Source organism: Cervus canadensis, chromosome 7, assembly GCF_019320065.1.
Source record: "Cervus canadensis isolate Bull #8, Minnesota chromosome 7, ASM1932006v1, whole genome shotgun sequence".
Lineage (NCBI taxonomy): Eukaryota > Metazoa > Chordata > Mammalia > Artiodactyla > Cervidae > Cervus > Cervus canadensis.
This window is the reverse complement of record NC_057392.1, coordinates 35274749-35296323: the sequence shown is the minus strand read 5'-3', so window position 1 is coordinate 35296323 and position 21575 is coordinate 35274749. Positions and strand designations below refer to the sequence as shown.

Here is a 21575-nt window from a genome sequence, read left to right as displayed (position 1 = left end):
TTCAACCAACTCTGATTCCTGTGGTACTATAGAATTCACTATTGAAGAAAATCTCTATAATAAGTGAACAAGTCCCAGATGATGATGTTTAAGGGTCAACGGTACTTGGCATATCACTTTAGGAATTGACTAGCTCCTTAATTACATTTTTCAAATAGATCAGTTTTCAATGATTGATTTACTTCCCAGCCAATGACTTTGGGGTAAGAGAAAATAGAGAATAGTAGTTACTTTCAGTAGTTGTGAATTCTGAATTTATACTGATGTATCTGTAGTCAGGTTTTTATACTATAATCTATTATTGAGAAAATTTTCTTTAAAATGGCTTCTTATTGATACAACAAATACAAATTCATCAAATTAATTTTTATGGTTCTCAAAATATAAAGTAAAATGTTTTCCTATTATTTTCATGTTCCTATTATCTATATTTTTTGTTTCAGAAAGAAAAATCGGGAGACACACAATGCAGGTAGAAACAATACTTTAAATTTTATTTGTTAGCATTTTTTGTATTCAAAATGAAATTATACTGTAGCTGATTGTGTTTTCATGTTATGAGCACAGAATCATTATTCATTACATTCTAGGAAAGTGTTCTTTTATTGTTTGGGGTTTTATTTTTCATTTTTTAAAATTGAAGTAAAGTTGATGTGCAATATTATATAAATTACAAGTGTATGACATAGTGACTCACAATTTTTAAAAGTTATACTCCATGTATAGTCATTATAAAATATTGGCTGTAGTCCCTATGTTGTACAATACAGCTTATTTATTTTATACGTAAAGATTTGTGCTGTATTGTTTTTAGTTGACAAAGTACTCCCTAAGTCTCATGAAGACTTATAGTCTACTTAGCTAATTTAAGGATTAGTATACCTCTGGAGCTAGTGTTTTAAGTGATTTCACCCTCTGAGGAATTCCAGATATACTCCTTATGAAAGGAGTGAAGGGTATGTGTCTGCAGAAATTTTAAAGGAGGCTAGCTGCCTACAGGAGTTGGGAAGAAGTGGCTATAGATTTTAAAGGTACTTGAAATGTGACCAGTTTTAAATTAAGTTGTGGAATCCTCAGTTATAAGAAGAAATATAGAAAAAAAACTTCGCTTTTATCTTAAATATCAGAATTACAGGCTATAGCCCGGTAAACATTTATAGAAGTAATTGTGCATACTTTGACAATTTGATATATTGTTTAACATTTTATTTTCCATCAGGGACTGTGGTCAGATCTAAAAATATATATTTAATTGTTTCTTTTACTCTATAAATAATATCTTCCTTTCCCTAAGCAAAGGAACCTAGGAAAGACTTTATCTATGGAAAGAAGTGTTGAACACTGATGGGACACTGCTGTTCCCCAGAATGGGAGTTCACTGCATGTGAATTCCCTGTTAGCACTGTGGATAGAGTCTTAATATTATTTTTGTTGTTGTTTTGTCTACACACATTAGAAAGTATGCTCTTAGATAACAACAAATATTATTGTTAGAGCATTCAGAAGAATGGTGAGCTCTATTTTATTGCTCTGTGTGGTTTTTTTGCCCTATCAGTACATCTAAATTTTTTTTTTTTGCCTTATGAGCTAAATCTTTTTATTGGAATTAAATGTCACATAGGACAATAAATATGTCCTGATAGTAATTTATTGAGAAAGTAAATCACTGTCATTGAGAGGGTGTTCTCACTGCTAGATTATGAGGAGAAAAATATATATTTGTGAAATAAGACCTACTTATGAAAAAAAAAGAAAAAAAAAAGACCTACTTATGCTGTATCTGAAAGGTCATCTTCTTAGAAGCACTGAAATCCTTTGTTAAAAGGAAGATTTTAGAAAAATAACAAAATGTAAACCAATTTTTCTATTTTAAGTATGTTATAGAAACTATTTAGATAATCTCTTGGATCTTCTTGCCTCTTTCATACAGCTTTTAAAGTTGTAGCATGCATGCCTGGAACATTTCTCACAAGTTGTCAGTTGTCTAGCTCCTTAGATGGGGCAAAGTGAACAGCACAGACACCATAGAGAAAAATAAGTCACTGCCTTTTCTCATCTATTTTAAGTCACAACTAATAGCTATTTTTACTCCAAAAATGCCTTCTAGTCAGCCTAAAAGGTGTTTTAAAGTTCTTTAATCTGCCTGGAAAGGTCTAATTTGCTGTTTGCTATAAAGCAGCAGCTTTCTAGTAACATAACTAGTAGCGGGTTCTTGAAATTTAGTTATCATTAAAATCTCTAATAGTTACTTGAAATATAATAATGACCTAAGAGTGATACAGTATTAGTAATTTGTTTTTATAGTTTGAATTTAATTATTACAGATCCCTTTATTTAAAATCCAAATAAAAGGTGATTAAAGGTGGAGAAAGCTCTTCGGGAGGTGGGGGAGAAGAAAAAAGAAAAAAAAAAGTATGACTTGTATTGATTTCCGTAACACTAAACTTAGAATATGACATTCTTAGAAGTCTTATTGTGGTTATTTGTGTTCAGTAGACACTGTTTGATAAGACTTTCTTTGAGATTTCTTTACCTAAAATTTCTTTACCCTTGGAGAATGAGGCACTTTGGCAGCAGTACTGCAAGGTTTGATAAATGAATTTTTTCTCTATCTAGTGGAGAGGCATAGAAAGAAGAAAATCAATGCTGGGATAAACAGAATAGGAGAGCTGATTCCATGCTCTCCTGCACTGAAACAGGTAAGAAATCCTCCTATACTTTAACCAGTTGCTTGTGATCAGGTAATTCCCTAAGTTGTTTCTGTGCTCAGAATGATTATTTTTGTTCCCTGTCAAAAAATGTTTTTTTAGAGTTAATAATCACCTCATTATTTTTCATTTGCTTGATTTTTTTATGTACATCTCTCTAATTCTTTCCACACCTCCCAACAGTCTCTTACTATAATTTCTGCATGGTCAAATTGCCATGAGATTTCATTTTCCCTATTTATCCTTTAAGACTTTACTTCTGGACCCCTCTACCCTTCTTTTTCAGTCTCAATTAGTTGGTCTCTTTCAAATCTTCTGTTTTTTGTCTTTGGCCAGGCAGCACATGGGATCTTAGTTCCTTGACCAGGGACAGAACCCACACCCTCTATAGTGGAAGCACAGTCTTAGCTACTGGCTCACAGGGGAAGTCCTCAATGCTTCTGTTTTTAATTTCAGCTCTCATATTTTAAATTTCCACATCTTTTTTTCTTATTGTCTTTGTTCTGTTTATATTGTTTATGATGATGCAGTATTATCTCATCTTTGAGAATAATATATAGGGTTTTGGTTTTTAAAAATGTTTCTCCTCTGTTTTGATGTTTTGTCTTTCTTTTTGGAGACATTCCTTAAATGTTTAATGACACCTCAACTGTTTTTCATATTTGAGAAGGAGGCGTTAAAAAGCTGATTGAACAGGCTTATCTTTTGGTTGTCCTAATGGTTTAGTGATTGTCTGATGATCCAGTGTTGTTATTGTTGTTATTGAATGAAAAAATGCCAACATTTGTAGATTTTCTTCTTTTGGAATTAGCTATTAATTTTTATTTTATGGAGAAGGATCCTTCACCACCCTACCTAGTAGCGGGGATGGTGGGAAGAGGACTACCTCATTGCCATCATTCTGGGAGCTGGAGCAGGGAACGGGTGCTGGAGAGCCTCATGCTTTAGGAAGCATTGTTTTACTTCCCCACCCACCATGTTTTCACTTAGGAGCCTCATTTTGTCCACTTCTGTGCCATGAAAGTGTCTCTGAGGCCGAAATCCTTGGGTTCAAATTTCACAGAAAATAAACTTGTCTCCTGTGGTTGGGGAGGAGTGGAAGTCATCCAGTTGCATAGGGTGTGTGTGGGGACTGGTTCTTATTACAAAAGAAGAATCTTTCTACCAGTCCCCTCAATTTTTAACCCCTTGCCTCACCCCACCTGCAATGGTCACTGGAGCTTCCCAGTCCCAAACCATCCCAGATGTTTGTTGGGAACGGCCAGATCAATTTGTTCACTTCTCAACACTCTTTCCCTCAGCAAGTTCTTATAATTCAGTTTCTTTTCATTCTTCCCTGCAAGGTGGTACCCAGTCTTGCATAAATGTGTTTTTCAGTCTTCTTAAAAGTATAGCTTTCTGTTTCCTTAACACAAAAGCAAACGTAAGGGCTGGCACTGTGTCTCCTGGTTGTTTTTCTTTCCCCATATCTCAGTGTATAGTAACTGCTCAGTAAGCTTTGGTATTTGCCTAGTGAAATATTCCTCCTCTTGGGTTTTATTCCTACAAGTTTCTCTGAGAGGAAACCATAATTATTTCTTTCTTGGTGCCCTAGAGTGTGCAGTGCAAGTCAGTATTGGTTTCTAGAAGTTGAATAGATTTAGACTTTCTTCACTTTTGCCTCATGCCCCCACCCCTGTCTGCAGTAGAGAACAGAAGGTGGGCATTATCAATTGCTTTTGTCTCAACTTTTGCTTTAAGAAAGGACATTATCTTAGTTTTAGTTTGATGTTGTCCCTTTTGTTTATTTTTGCTATTGTTTCCCTTGCTTTAGGAGACAGATAGAAAGAAATATTGTGGCAGTTTATGTCAAAGAACGTTCTGCCTGTGTTTTATTCTAGGAGTGTTACGGTTTCCAGTCTTACATTTAACTCTTTAATCCATTTTCGGTTTATTTTGTGTATGGTGTGAGAAAATTTCCAATTTTATTCTTTTATGTGTAGCTGTCCAGTTTTCCCATGTACTGAAGAGACTGTCTTTTTTCCTCAAAGTATTCTTGGTTCCTTTGTCATAGATTGAAGTGAAGTGAAGTGAAGTCGCTCAGTCGTGTCCGACTCTTTGTGACCCCGTGGACTGTAGCCTACCAGGCTCCTCCGTCCATGGGATTCTCCAGGCAAGAATACTGGAGTGGGTTGCCATTTCCTTCTCCAGGGGATCTTCCCAACCCAGGGATCGAACATGGGTCTCCCGCATTGCAGGCAGACACTTTAACCTCTGAGCCACCAGGGAAGCCCTTGTCATAGATTAATTGACCATAAATGGATAGGTTTATTTCTGGGCTCTCTATTCTGTTCATTGCTCTGTGTGTGTGTTAGGACAGTACCATATTGTTTTGATTACTGCAGCTTTGTAGTATAATTTGAAATAAAGGAGCATGATACCTCCAACTTTTTTCTTCTTCAAGATTGTTTCCATACAAATATTGAAATTGTTCATTCTAGTTCTGTGAAAAATGCCATTGGTATTTTGATTTTGCATTGAATTTGTAGATTGCCTTGAGTAGTATGCTCAGCTTAACAATATTAATCCTTTCAAACCATGAGTGCAAAAATTACTGGCCAATATCACTGATGAATGTAGATGCAAAAATTCTCAACAAAACGTAAGCAAGTCGAATTCAAAATTACGTTAAAAAATCATAAACAATGATCAAGAAGGGTTTATCCCTGGGATGCAAGGATGGGTCACTCTCTGCAGAGCAATCAATGTTTTATACCATATCAATACAATGAAAAATAAAAATCATATGATCATCTCAATAGATGCAGAAAAAGCTTTTGACAAAATTCAATATTCATTTATGATAAAAGCTCCCAACAAAGTGGCTATAGAGAAAACATACCTCAGCATAACAAAGGCATATTTGACAAGCCCACAGCTAACACCCAGTGGTAAAAAGTTGCAAGCATTTCTTCAGGACAAGAATGCGCACTCTTGCCACATTTACTCATCATAGGGTTAGAAGTGCTAGTCACACCCCAGTATTCATTGCAACACTATTTACAATAGCCAGGACATGGAAGCAACCTAGATGCCCATCAACAGATGAATGGGTATGTATATATAGGTGGAATATTACTCAGCCATAAAAGGGAACAAATTTGAGTCAGTTCTAGTGAGGTAGATGAACCTAGAGCCTGTTATACAGAGTGAAGTAAGTCAGAAGGAGAAAAGCAAATATCATATATTAATGCATATAAATGGAATCTAGGAAAATGATACTGATGAACATATTTGCAGGGCAAGAATAGAGATGCAGACATAGAGAACTTGGGGACACAGTGGGGGAAGGAGAGGGTGGGATGAATTCAGAGAGTAGCATTGAAGCATTTACATTACCATATGTAAAATAGTGGGAAGTTGCTTTATAACACGGGAAGCTCAACCTGGTGCTCTGTGACAACCTAGAGGGGTAGGGTGGGATGGAGGGGTGGGAGGGAGGTTCAAGAAGGAGAGGACATACGTATACTTACGACTGATTCATGTTGTGTGGCAGAAACCAACACAACATTGTAAAGTAATTATCTTCCAATAGAAAAAAAGTGCTAGCCACAGAAATCAGATAAGAAAAACAAATAAAATGAATTTAAGTTGGAAAGAAAGAAGTAAACTATTACTCTTTGCAGATGACATGATATTCTTCATAGAAAATCCTAATGATGCCACCAGGAAACTACTAGAACTCATGAATGAATTTAGTAAAGTTGTATGATACATTTGCAGCATACAAAATTAACATACAGAAATCTGTTATGTTTCTATACACTAAGAGCAAACTATCTGAAAAAGAAACTAAGAAAACAATCCCATTTATAGTTGCATCAAAAGCCATAAAATACCTAGGAATAAATCTAACTAAGGAGGTAAAAACCTATACTTGGAAAACTATAAGACACAGGTGAAAAAAATTAAAGACGACACAATCAAATGGAAAGATATACCATGCTCAAGGATTCGAAGAATTAATATAGTTAAAATGACCATAATATCCAAAGTATGTTTTTAAAAATTAAAACATGCTTAAAAATCTTTTTATTGAAGTATGAAGTGAAAGTCACTCAGTCGTGTCTGACCCTTTGCGACACCATGGACTATATAGTAGGTAGCCTTTCCCTTCTCCAAGGGATCTTCCCAACCAGGGATTGAACCCAGGTCTCCCGCATTGCAGGCGGATTCTTTACCAGCTGAGCCACAAGGGAAGACCAAGTATACTGGAGTGGGTAAGCTACCTCTTCTCCAGTGGATCTTCCCAACCCAGGAATCAAACTGGGGTCTCCTGCATTGCAGGCGGATTCTTTACCGACTGAGCTATCAGGGAAGTATTATTGAAGTATAGTTGGTTTATAATATTGTGCCAATCTCTACTGTACAGCAAAATGATTTAGTTATATGCATATATATATTTCTTTTTTAAAACTTCATTTCCATTATGGTTTATCCCAGGGCTATCCCTGTGCTATACAGTGGGACCTTGTTGTTTATGCATTCTAAATATGATAATTTGCATCTACCAACCCCAGACTCCCAGTCCATCCATCTCCCTCCCCACCTCCGCCTTGGCAACCACAAGTCTCATCTCAATGTCTGTGAGTCTGTTTCTGTTTCGTGGATAGGTTCATTTGTGCCGTGTTTTAGATTCCATATGTAAGTGATATCATATGGTGTTTGTCTCTTTCTGACTTACTTCACTTAGTATGATAATCTCTAGTTGTATCCATGTAACATACTGTTTATAGTATCCTTATATTTGGATTTTTTAAAAAAAGATATGTGTGTATGTGTTGGTGTATACATGTATATATATATATATATATATACACACACACATACATATACATATATATAACATATACATGTATTGGCATGTGATATTTCTGGAAAGATACATAAGTAACTTGGTTGACTCTGGAAAGGGGTTTAGAGGGCTAAAGTCAAAAGGGATGTGCTTTTCATTATATATCTCTTCATTATTTACATTTTTTATAGTATGTATATATTATGTTTTCCATTTAAAAAATTTGATTAAAGAGTACAGGGACTTTGACGTAAAATACAACCTTTCTGTAAAAGCTTAGGAATGGAATATACTAGGAGCATGGCACCAAAACTCAACCAAGTGACATTATCTCAACCTACTATTTAAAATAATTTGTAGTTGTGGTTGACAGAGTAAAGTATAACATTAAAATCTGAAATTTTTGCATGGTCTTAAAGGCCCTCACTGGCTTGTCTCCTCCCACTGTTTCCCTATATACTGCCTTTTGTCTTATTCATCTCATTTGTCTCATTCTGTTCCTCCAACATGCCAAACTCAACCCTGCCTGGGGGCCTTAGTCCTTGCCAGTTCTGCTGCTTGAGCCTTCTTTCTCTAGAGGTCCACAGGGCATGCTTTCTTATACTCCCTTCAGATTTTTGCTTAGACATCACCTCACAGAGAGCCTTCCTCAGCCTCCCTTTATGAAATATATTGTAGCAGAATGTCTAAGTCAGTTTGGGTTGTTCTAAGAACATTACCATAGACTGAGTGACTTAAACAACAGAAATGTATTTTTCACAATTCTGGAGGCTGGGAGTCCCAGATCAAGGTGCCAGCTGGTTTGGTTCCTGATGTGGGCTTTATTCCTGGTTGTGTCCTCACATGGCAGAGACAGTGATCACCTCTCTCATGTTTTTTCTTCTAAGGGCAGTGATCTCATCCATGAGAATAGACCCTTATGACCTAATTATCTTCCAAAGGCCCCATCACTTCAGGGATTAGGGCCTCAACATGAATTATGGGGGGACACAAACATTCAGTCCACAGCACAGAGTAACCTCTGCCATCTCTATGACTCCTTCCTTACCCTTCTTTACTATTATTTTTTTTTAATATCTTAGTTAACTGTACATCAATAAAGTTTAAAAAAATAAGGAATAACAACATAGTTCTTCTAATGAGTCCAAGAAATAATGCGTTTGAAGTACTTAACATAGGACCAGACATATAGTAGCTACAAGTACCTAACACTTATGAAGCACTTTTCTTTATACCCCATCGAGTTCTAAGAGTCTGTATTAAAGCCTTTAACCTTACCACACCTTCAAGGTAGACACCTTTATTATCCCCATTTTACAAATGAACTGAGGTTTAGAAAGAATAAGTTACTTTCCCAAGTTACAAAAATGCTAAGTGGAGGAGCCTGCACGCCCATCCATTATGCTATGTTGTGATTCTAGCACACAGTAAATATTCTAGTAAGAGAGGAACAATTCCTGCAGTTTACCCAAGGAAATACAGAATTCTAGAACAGAGAGGCCTATGAAGGAGTTCCTAGAGAAAGATGCATCTAAACTCGAACTGGAGCCTGGAGGGGAGATGACTTGATTAAAAGAGTAAAAGACCCTACTTTATTTTTCTTGATAACACTTATCACCACCTGATTTTATTTGTAAATATAAATATTTTTATATAATAATTCCTCGTAAACAAGTAATATTCCTCAAGGTTCAAGAACTTTGTCCTTTTTGTTTATTACATCCCCAGTGCCTAGAACAGAGCCTCAGTAAATACTTAATAAATAAAAGGTGAATAGTAGTTTTTGAATACAGTGCCAGTTTTAAATTGTGAAAAGATATGTATCATACATATTGGAAAAACCAAAGTTGTAACTTTCTTCTGGTGAGTTCTTAACCTCCAGTGAAACATTTAAATGGTTGACTTTCTTTGACAGAGCAAGAATATGATCCTGGACCAAGCCTTTAAGTACATAACAGAATTGAAAAGGCAGAATGATGAACTCCTGCTTAACGGAGGAAACAATGAACAAGGTAAAGATTTTGAGATTCTTACTTTCCATTGTTTTTTCAGTGTTCAGGTCTTTGTGTCACAGTGCAACTTACGATACTGTATTAGTATCGTAATACAGATACTGTTTTAGATATTAGTATCGTAATACAGAAGGCTTTTTTGCCCCGAAACATTATTAAGACCGTGTATTCAGTGGGTCTGTGAGAATAGTGTTGCAAATGAATTCAGCCTTTATTCAAGTTTACCTCTTCCCCTCTTCTTTGAGCAATTCTTACCTTGTAAGCATACACAATTTTTATTTTATACTCTTTTTGTACTTCCTGTTTGCTTAACTCATGAATAGTTCTGTTTCTCCTTTATTCTAGATGGGTCTCCCAGCTAGGGGAAATCCCATAAGAGGATGTAGGGGGAGTCCTGCTCAGTGTAACTTAAAATCAGGTATATGCCTGTGTCAACCCTCAACTGTGAATTAACTCAAAAGGCCAAAGCATTCAGTTCATAATTGTGTGTATTGCATGTACTTCCTGATCATTTAATAATATTGATTTTTAGAGGTGACTTTTTTATGCTGTCAGATGAGTTCTGTTTTCCCACTTGCACTGAAGAGAAGATTTCCTTATGACAGCTGAAAAAAAATATACCCCAGGCAAGTATAAAGCTCTGAGGGGTAGGGCAGTTTGAGCCATCTTTCATTTATGTCTCTGAGAAGAGCAGGGAGAGAATATCCTATGACAACTCAGTAGGTCACCTTAAAAGGAGAGAAACAAAGGTGGAATTATTGAGGTGGAGATGATGCAAAGCAGTGATTATTGTAAGAAATGAGGAGTATACTGGAAAGCACATCTAGAAGGTCAGCACTCCGAATTCTTGTTTACTTTTAAGTTAGATGACAACTTACCCCACCCGCCTCAGCCAGCTGTCTTTTATGGTCCAGGTCCTGTTTTATGCTGCTGTCGGGCAATTAGATACATAATCAATGTTTGGTAACCAATCAATGTTTGGCACTCACAAAAGGGATGATAAGGCTAGAGTGATGTATATGTTTATAATGAGGGCTCCTCTGGTTTCATAGTCCAGTGTCTGAGGCCATCAAGTTACCTTAAGGAAAAGGGAAACTCAAGTCTCATGGGATCCAAGAGGAGCTGAATAGCCAGACCAGGAGTTGGGGGGGCACCTGAGGCCCCTTAAGTCCGATCGTGTTGTCATTTCTGTCATCATCCTTTGTGTGTGTGTGTGTGTGCGTCTGCTGTCTCTTCTTTTCTTCTCCCAACAGCTTCCTTCACATACTCACTGTCCATATGACAGTCTCACACAGTGACCACAGCAGTGGCCTTGGGAGTCAGGACCACCAGGGTTTGAGTCTTGGCTTCCTTTACTCAGCTCCAAGTCTCAGTCTTCCTATCTTAAAATGAGGATAATTGTAACATCTATCTGGTCAACTTGAAACAAATTATATGGTTATGCTGAACCTGTTTCTTTACATCTAAAAGTAGTGATGACAAAGGTAGTTCCCATATCATGGTCGTTATGAGGATTAAAAGAGATACACAGGTAAAGCACTTAGAGTAAAGCCCAGAACATAGTAAATGTTTGATAAATGTTATTTGTTGTTGTTACTATTTTTATTATTATTAAATGAGATAGTGAATGAAAAGTACCAGGCATATAGTAAGTGTGCAGTAAGTGAAAACAATCGTCTTTATTATTTGGTCCATGATAATTGTGCTTTAATTTCTGATGTCTGTAGCACATTGGCATCTTTATTCTGTGTCTCCTGTTTAAATACCTGAGAAAAGCAATTTGATAGTCTCAGCTCCTCCTTGTTGGAACAGAACTTTTTATTTCAGGCTACCAGGTAGGGTATTGGCCTTGAGGATCAGCTGCCTTTGGTGGAGGGAATGGTGAATACCTACCACTATGACAAGGCAGGTGGAGCTATATAGGGTCACAGAGCATAAATACCAGCAGCCAAGCCTAACCCTTAGCAGGATCCATGAGTGAGGCTGTCTCTTTTAAAATGGTTTAGGGCATCACACATATCTTCATTCCTCAGTAGAGTACATGGCCTTACCAAGGAAAATGCAACCATTGATGCTTTCTTCTCGCCCTCCCACCTTACTTCTTACATGTTCTACTTCGTCTCTATTGTTTCAAAGCCGTTTATAATAGAGACTGTCTAGAGTTCCCTGGTTGCCTAGTGGTTAGGATTCTGAACTTTCCCTGCCATGACATGGCTTCAGGGTGCTGAGATTCCACAAGCTGTGTGGCAGGTGTGGTCGGTTGGGGGAGGGGGAGAAAGACTGTTACCACCATAAGTAATGTTCGTTATTTTAACATTGAGATGCTAGTATATTGATATTCAGTGTTATTTTCCTAGCATGTTACCATGATAGCAGTATGTCTTTCCTTGCTTCACCTTTTTAGCTGCCCTATTTTGAATTCGGTAATTTTGAGATTTCTACCTTATGAGTAATATTTGACCTTTGAGTTGTTGATCTTTAAAGATATGTACTTTTAAAAGGATTGAGATAGAGGTTTGAGACACCATTCTAAAAAGAAGAAAGAACTTATATTGTAAAAGAGCTGAAGATCCTCAATTGAGGTATTTAGACTGCTAAAATTAGAATTCAGTAGCTCAGTATATAGCTCTTTCTTAAATTAATGTAAATACTGACATTTAGAGGTAATTTAAAAATTTTTTTCTTTTTGATATCATAGCTGAAGAAATTAAAAAGCTACGTAAACAACTGGAAGAGATTCAAAAAGAAAATGGCCGATATATTGAATTACTAAAAGCAAATGACATATGTTTATATGACGACCCCACAATCCACTGGAAAGGAAATCTTAAAAATTCAAAGGTCTCTGTTGTTATTCCCAGTGACCAGGTTCAAAAAAATATCATTGTTTATTCCAATGGGAGTCAGCCTGGTGGAAACAGCCAGGGAACAGCTGTTCAAGGGATAACCTTTAATGTTGGTCATAATTTACAAAAGCAAACTGCCAATGTGGTGCCAGTACAGAGGACTTGCAATCTTGTGACTCCTGTGTCTATTTCTGGAGTTTACCCTTCTGAAAACAAGCCATGGCATCAGACCACGGTTTCTGCATTGGTTGCCAACCAGCCTGTTCCTCTTTGTCTTCCTGCTGCTCTTTCTGCTCAAAGCATTCTCGAGCTCGCCACCTCCGAAAGTGAGGCGGGTGCGCCTGGTCCCACCAGCAGCTCACTGATCGCGGTTCCTGTTGGGCCTGAACCACCCCAGCATCCTTCATTGCACGCATGTCTAAATGATCAAAATTCTTCTGAAAATAAGAAGGGGCAAGAAAGCCCCCAAGTATTGAAGAAAACGGTCCCTTGTGCCACAAGCATTTCCTCCAGCTGCTCAGCAACTGCCACTCAAGGACAGCCTGGAAGCGAGTCCTGCCTGAGCACACAGGATCGCAGAAGTGATCTTCAAACCACCCTGGTTGTGTCCGTCACCACTGCAGTCTGCTCCCAGCCTCCCAGATCTGCCGGTGATTCTCGTGTAGCAAGCAGTAGCAAGGGTGCAGACTCCGCAAGTGTTACCATGGTGGTGACCCCGTCTGTCCCTGGAGGAGGGATGACCACCATGCCTGTAAGCACCCTTTCTTCAAACCCTATGGACAGTGGTTGGACCCTTTCTTGTTCTTTGCCTTCTTCAGCTGTCAGTGCTTCAGATTTGAAAAACATGAATAGCCTTACCCGAATTTCCTCAGCTGGAAACACACAGACGACGTGGACTACTTTGCAACTGGCGGGAAACACTATTCAGCCCTTAAGCCAGACACCATCTTCTGCTGTGACCCCGGTATTAAATGAGTCTAGCACTAGCCTCACGACAGCCAACCACAGTAGATGTGTGGCTCCAGGCATCAGCTTGAATAATTCCTTTCCAGCAGAGGGGCAGCCAGTTGAGCAAGTAGTTGTAACCTTGCCTTCCTGTCCACCTTTACCTATGCAGCCACTGATCACCCAGCCACAAGTTAAATCTCAGCCTCCAAAAAGTATCCTCCCATTGAATTCCGCCATGCAGGTGATTCAGATGGCTCAGCCAGTGGGGTCGGCTGTTAATGCAGCTCCTGCTAATCAGAATGTTATCATCCTTCAACCACCCAGCACCACCCCGTGCCCAACAGTGATGAGGGCAGAGGTTCCCAACCAAACAGGAGGTCAGCAGATAGTCATCATCCAGGCAGCTAACCAGAATACTTTGCCACTTCTCTCTGCTCCACCTCCTGGTTCTGTTCGACTCCCTGTCAATGGAGTCAGTGCTATTATAGGGTCTAACAATTCAGTGCAAAATGTTTCCACCCCGCAGACTTTTGGAGGAAAGCACCTTGTCCATATATTACCACGACCTACATCTTTATCAGCATCAAATTCCACACAAACTCTTTCTGTTACTGTATCCAGCCAACAGCAGCCTCAAACCATTTCTTTAAACGGACAGCTCTTTGCTTTGCAGCCTGTGATGTCTTCATCAGGAACTACAAATCAAACCCCTATGCAAATTATTCAGCCCACCACCAGCGAAGATCCAAATACCAATGTTGCCCTGAATACGTTTGGCGCTTTGGCCAGCCTCAATCAAAGCATATCGCAGATGGCTGGGCAAAGCTGTGTACAGTTGTCTGTTAGCCAGCCAGTCCATCCTCAAACTGCTGCAAATAGTCAAATTACCCCAGCTAACTGTATTTCATTAACAACTGTAGCACCTCCCGTGACAACAGATAATTCAGCCACACTACCCAGTACTTATAACCTAGTGACTACTCCCTCAGTGAACACTGTGGCTTGTTTGCCTATCACAAAGGCAAAAAGGTTGAATAAGAAGCTGGGTGTCAAGAAACACTTAGCCGCTAACAAGTCAGCCTGCTCCCTGAATCCAGTCAGAGATATGGGCAAGTCAGATGGCCCCAGCACTGAAGGTTCCGCAGAGCCATCATGTAATGATGAACTTCTGGAAAGCCTCCCTGGTGTGTTACCATCTGCCACTGTGTCCCAGACAAATAGTGTAAGTGTTTCTGGTTCACATTCTTTGAATGTTCTGAATTCTGAATCAGTGATGCCTGAGTCTGTACCCAAATCTAAGTCAGCCGAAGAGTCTAGCTCACCCTCCCAAGAATCTGTAACAAGTGAACAATTTACAATGGCCCCAGCAAAATCCAAAGATTCTCTCCCCATTTCGCAACAAGAGACATCTCAGGATAAGCCACCAAGTAGTTTGGCGTTGCCAGAAGCTGCCAGATCCCGCATGTCAGCCAACGTGTTGATTTCCTCTGCGAATGATGCCCCCGTTTTGGTCTCTCAGGTTTCTCATTTGTCATCTACCACAAGCACTACAAGTACTGACTGTGTTTCTGAGGTAGAAGTCATTGCTGACCCTTGCAGGGTTGAGCAAGAGTCATCAGATACAGTACAAACCACAGGTCTCTTAAAGGGGCAAGGTTTAACTGTACTGCTGTCTGGTCTTGCTAAAGAAACAGACCCTCAGAAATCATCTCTTTCAGTCCAGGTGGACCATCCTGACTTTTCTTCAGAAAATTCTAAAATAGTTGATTCAAATGTTGAATTGCATCCCAAGCAGGAGCTATTACTGATGAGCAGTGATGATAGAGATCCAGGACAGCCTCATTCCTGCATCCCTGACCAGGAGGTTATTAATGGTTCTTTGCTCACCAGTAGGCAGGCTGACTCTCCTATGTCAACCAGCTCTGGCAGCAGTCATAGTTTCTCAGTTGCATCTATGCTTCCTGAAACAGCCAGAGAGGATGTCACCAGCAATGCAACGACTAATACATGTGACAGCTGTACCTTTGTGGAGCAAACTGATATAGTTGCTCTTGCAGCACGAGCTATTTTTGACCAGGAGAACCTTGAGAAGAGAAGAGCTGGTACCCAGGTACCAGCTGATATACAGGAAGTTCCTTCAAAGCCTTCTGAAGCATCCTCTTTAGAGGGAGACCAGCCTTTCAAAACACAGATATCTAAAGAGAATGGTCCAGGACAGGCAGAAGCAACACCAAATGAATTTAATTCTCAGGATTCAATTGAAGCCACTGTGGATAGGCCCCTTGAAAAACCAAGTTGTTCTATAGGAATGAAAACATCAAATGCCTCTTTACAGGTTTCGACTTCTCAGCCAACAAGCATCACCAGTTTAAGTGTGAATAATCTTATCCACCAGAGTACCCTCAGCCATCCTCTGGTCAGTTGCACTGGTTTATCCCAAACTTCAGAACAAACAACTGTTCCTACAACAGTGAATCTGACAGTTTCATCTGGCTCCTACGGCAGTCAGCCTCCTGGACCATCCCTGATGACCGAATACTCCCAAGAACAGCTAAGTACTATGGCTGGTACCGTACCAAACACACCAATTCAAGAGCCACTCTTAAAGCCAAGTCATGAAAGCCGTAAAGACTCTGCTAAGCGTGCTGTCCAGGATGACCTTTTACTGTCTTCAGCTAAACGTCAGAAGCATTGTCAGCCAGCCGCCCTCCGGCTTGAAGGTCTGTCCCTGATGAGCCGAACTCCAGACAGCATTTCTGATCAAACTCAAATGATGGTTGGTCAGATCCCTCCCAACTCTTCAAACTCAGTTGTGCCTATTAGCAACCCAGCACACGGGGACGGCCTCACCCGATTATTTCCGCCTAGTAACAACTTTGTGACCCCCGTGTTGAGGCAGACCGAGTTCAGTGCGGTTCGCAGGCTTCCATTGCTGAGCAGCAGCCAGCCCAGGCTAGCCAACATCTGCAGGCCCTGCAGCAACATGTTCCAGCTCAAGGGGTACCTCACCTGCATAGTAACCACCTCTACTTAAAGCAGCAGCAGCAGCAGCAAGCAGGGCAATTGAGAGAGAGGCATCACTTGTATCAGCTGCAGCGTCATGTACCTCACGCAGAGAGCTCTGTCCACTCTCAGCCCCACAGCGTCCACCAACAGAGAACTCTGCAACAGGAAGTTCAGATGCAAAAAAAGAGGAATCTTGTTCAGGGCACTCAGGCCTCTCAGCTGTCTTTACAACCCAAGCATCATGGAACTGACCAATCCCGACCCAAGAGTGGTCAGCCGCACCCACACCATCAGCAGATGCAGCAACAGATGCAGCAACACTTTGGAAGCTCCCAGGCAGAGAAGAGTTGTGAAAACCCTTCCACCAGCCGGAACCATCAGAGCCATCTCAGTCAAGATATTCTGCACCAGCAGGAGGTGGGAAGCCGGCAGCAAGCTCCAGGGGTTTCTTCTGAACACATATCTGGGCATAATCCAATGCAGAGGCTGTTGACATCAAGAGGCATAGAGCAGCAAATGGCATCCCAGCCGAGTATTGTGACGAGACCTTCAGACATGACCTGCACTCCACACAGACCGGAGAGAAACAGAGTTTCTAGTTACTCTGCTGAGGCACTCATTGGAAAAACATCTTCTAATTCAGAGCAGAGAATGGGTATATCAATTCAGGGTTCCAGAGTTTCAGATCAACTTGAAATGAGAAGCTACCTTGATGTGCCCAGAAACAAGAGTTTAGCCGTTCATAATATGCAGGGTCGTGTGGACCATACTGCCTCAGATATCCGCCTTTCTGACTGTCAGACGTTTAAACCAAGTGGAGCCAGTCAGCAGACCCAGAATAATTTTGAAGTACAGTCTTCAAGAAATAATGAAATAGGTAACCCTGTATCATCCTTGAGGAGTATGCAGCCCCAAGCTTTTCGTATTAGTCAAAACCCTGGTCCACCACCAGTCGACCGCCAAAAGCGATTACCTTATCCACCAGTTCAGAGCATCCCAACAGGAAATGCTGTCCCAACAAGGGACAATGAAAATACATGTCACCAGAGTTTCATGCAGAGTTTACTTGCCCCTCACCTGGGCGATCAGGTCATTGGGAGTCAGAGATCCCTTTCAGAACATCAGAGGAATACACAGTGTGGTCCCTCCTCTGCAATTGAATATAACTGTCCCCCGAGCCATGAAAGTGTCCATATTAGAAGGGAAAGTGAGAGTCAGAGTAGGGAGAGCTGTGACATGTCCCTGGGTGCAATTAACACCCGGAACAGCACCTTGAATATTCCATTTTCAAGTTCTTCGTCTTCAGGAGATATTCAAGGTCGAAACACGAGTCCCAGTGTTTCTGTACAGAAATCCAATCCCATGAGGATTACTGACAGTCATGGGACCAAGGGCCACATGAACCCTCCAGTCACAACCAACATGCACGGGGTTGTAAGGCCAGCTTTGCCGCATCCGTCTGCGTCTCACGGAAATGCTGACCAAGGGCCTCCTGTACGTCAAACCAGTTCTTCAGTTCCCCAGCGATCAAGGCATCCATTGCAAGACAGCAGTGGTTCCAAAATTCGTCCACCTGAAAGGACTCGCTCTGGAAACCCAAGACATAGCAATGTCTTTGATCCAAGTCTTCCTCACCTTCCTCTGTCTACTGGTGGCAGTATGATTCTTGGACGCCAACAACCTGCTGCAGAAAAGAGAGGAAGTATTGTTCGTTTCATGCCGGATAGCCCACAAGTACCTAATGATAATTCAGTGCCTGACCAGCACACGCTATCACAAAATTTTGGTTTTCCTTTTATCCCTGAGGGTGGCATGAACCCACCAATAAATGCTAATGCTTCTTTCATTCCACAGGTTACTCAGCCTAGTGCCACTCGAACCCCAGCCCTCATCCCTGTGGATCCCCAAAATACTCTCCCCTCCTTCTATCCTCCATACTCTCCTGCTCATCCCACACTGTCCAATGATATTTCAATCCCCTATTTTTCTAATCAAATGTTCTCAAATCCCAGCACAGAGAAGGTAAACAGTGGAAGTTTGAATAACCGATTCGGATCAATTCTGTCTCCTCCCCGACCTGTTGGCTTTGCTCAACCAAGTTTTCCTCTTCTCCCTGACATGCCCCCAATGCACATGACCAACTCTCACTTATCCAATTTTAATATGACATCTTTGTTTCCAGAAATAGCTACAGCTCTTCCTGACGGCTCAGCGATGTCCCCTTTGCTTACAATAGCAAACGCCTCTGCCTCAGACTCTTCCAAGCAGTCCTCCAACAGACCTGCCCACAACATAAGCCATATCTTAGGTCATGATTGCAGTTCAGCTGTTTAAATACAGATTGACTTAACATAAGTGTAACGAGTGAGATTACAAATGTATCTCTGTGTGTGTTCATACATACATGCACAGGAAGAGAGAGGTTGTGTGAGTGTATCTCCTTGTGTTTGTCTAATCAGTTGCCAGTTATCTTCTGAATGTAGGGAAGCCATGTCAGAGATTAGTTGCATACTAGGTTGTAAAAAAAAAATTATCTTTCATTTTTAACTGCACAGTGTGTGCTTTAAATTTCCCAAGCAGACTGACATTTTCACGTTTGATTTTTAATCTGACATTCTCTAGATACTAATCGACTGGAAGTTGGGGGACGTCATCTTGGCATGTCCTGGGTAGTAGGAAGGAACCTAGATTTTAAATTTGATTGTTGGTAATTTGTAAAATAGATAGTTGAGATAGTTGAGTTGCTCTCCAACAATACAGAAATTTCAATAGAACACAGTGGCTCGTAACCTAATGCCGGCCAAGTGTATTCTGGAACAGTCTCTTACCCATGGCAGGTGTTGAATTAATGTAGAATGAATGTCCATGATTCAAGTCAAGCAGTTAGCAAATAGGTGAGTTATTGAATCAACCTTTATTCCTAAGGTTTGGTTTAGGTAGAAGCTTGTTCCTTAATTATAACAATTCATAAATTATCTGAATTCCATGTCTTGTTTTCCAAATTAGGGAACCATCAGTTCAGTTCAGTCGCTCAGTCATGTCCGACTCTTTGCGACCCCATGAACCACAGCATGCCAGGCGTCCCTCTCCATCACCAACTCCCAGAGTTTACCCAAACTCATGTCCATTGAGTTGGTGATGCCATCCAACCATCTCATCCTCTGTCGTCCCTTCTCCTCCTGCCCTCAATCTTTCCCAGCATCAGGGTCTTTTCAAACGAGTCATCTCTTCGCATCAGGTAGCCAAAGTATTGGAATTTCAGCTTCAACATCAGTCCTTCCAGTGAACACCCAGGACTGATTTCCTTCAGGATGGACTAGTTGGATCTCCTTGCAGTCCAAGGGACTCTCAAGAGTCTTCTCCAACACCATAGTTCAAAAGCATCAATTCTTCGGCGCTCAGCTTTCTTTATAGTCCAACTCTCACATCCATACATGACTACTGGAAAAACCATAGCCTTGACTAGATGGACTTTTGTTGACAAAGTAATATCTCTGCTTTTCAATATGCTGTCTAGGTTGGTCATAACTTCCCTTCCAAGGAGTAAGCGTCTTTTAATTTCATGGCTGCAATCACCATCTGCAGTGATTTTATCCTTTAATGTTCTAAGATCCTGTAAAGCGAAGGTCTTCCTTAAACGAGTAGCCTTAAAAGTGGAAAGCTAAACAGCAGAGTACATAGATGTTTTCCATTTTGTCCTTGCATTTTGCATCAGGCCATAAGGATGATAGCCAGTTGTACTGTGAGGTTTTGCATGTGTTCAGTTAAGGATTGTTTCATTCATTGAGTTTCGTTGTAGAATTCTCTCTTTGTTCTATTTATTTGATCTTGAAGTAGGTTCTTTGACATTTGTTTAATCATTAGGGACTGATCACTAAATAGTGTGTTTGGAATCTACAGTGATTTGAGCCTTTTCAAATATTTCTGAACAGAGTCTTAATCTCTGTCAGTATTTTCACTTACTGATATTTATATTTAAGATGTGGCATTGTATATTGCATTATTACCCTTCATTGTAGACTTACAATGAGAAGATGAGTTTGTTCATTGCTTTTCCTCATGGTAGATGTGAAATGGTGCTTCAAAAAATTGTCTTTATATAAGTTCATGTGTGTGAGTGTGTGTGTACTTGGACATAGAGTTTAAGGTATAAACTAGCTCTTTCAAAATAGGCCTGCCATCTGAAAATAGGAAATTGGCACCTGAGACCTGCTGAAGAGTCGGACTTGATATAGAGTTTTTTTTTAAGCCCCACTGAAATTAATAATGAATTTTGAATTTTAAAGATATATATTCAAAATTCATTTATTGCATTTTGAAAATTTTATTAAAAGTTAAGAAAACAATTGATGTGTACTCATATTTCAAGCCTGTTGCTTGTTTTTGTATTCTGCCAAAAATGGAATGGAGTGGGAGATATAAACTGTTCTGTCTGCTCTGTTAAAAAAGTTAACCCACAGACCAGCATTTTGGTTTTATTCTCATTTAAAAAAAAAAAAAAGCCTCTTAAGGCTTGGTTGGAGAAGGAAATGGCAACCCACTCCAGTATTCTTGCCTGGGAAATCCCATGGACAGAGGAGCCTAGCGTGCTACAGTCCATGGGATCACAAAGAGTCAGACAGGCCTGAGCAACTGAACACACGCAGAAGGCTTGGTTAGAGCAGATAACTCTAGGGAATACCTCTACTGCAGCAAAAGGGTCTGTAGTCTCAGCAAAAGGGTCATCTGTACCTCTCTAGCTGTTCTCACCAAACTCCCCTGCTGCTGGCGGAGGCAGCCTCCTCGGTGCAAAAAATATACTGAAAACAAGGAAAATGTCTGTATTTTCTTCCTTCAGAATGGTCGTGAGGAGAAATAGGAGAACTTCATGAATAAGTTACTTAAACAAGAAAACAGGTAAACAGTTAAAGCGTTTAACTGAGAAAAAATATGACATTTATAACTTAAATTAACTGAGTTTTAAGCTTTAACATTCAGGTTTTTTCTTGTACTTGAAAGGCCTAACCTGCCAATTTCAAGAACTGTTCTTAGTGTGTTTGGCTATTTATCCTCCCTCTCTCTTTCCTACCTTCTCTTTCTCTTCCTCCTGCACACGCACACACATGTGCACGCGCACACACACACACACACACACACACACACACACACACACACACACACACACACACACACACACACACACACACACACACACAGTGGCTCTTGAGTTCTGAAAAACTGG

At 40.2% G+C, this 21575-nt stretch overlaps 1 protein-coding gene across 1 annotated transcript in view; it reads left to right on the top strand.

The window, feature by feature from the left end:
• The window catches only part of USF3 (upstream transcription factor family member 3), a 45462-nt gene extending 25867 nt beyond the window's left edge, over positions 1–19595 (top strand). The window contains 5 exon segments of the mRNA XM_043474868.1: positions 444–472; positions 2617–2699; positions 9458–9554; positions 12253–16251; positions 16254–19595. Coding sequence (XP_043330803.1) covers positions 444–472; positions 2617–2699; positions 9458–9554; positions 12253–16251; positions 16254–18688 — 6643 coding nt within the window. The 3' untranslated portion in view covers positions 18689–19595.
• The last annotated feature ends 1980 nt before the right edge of the window (positions 19596–21575 follow it).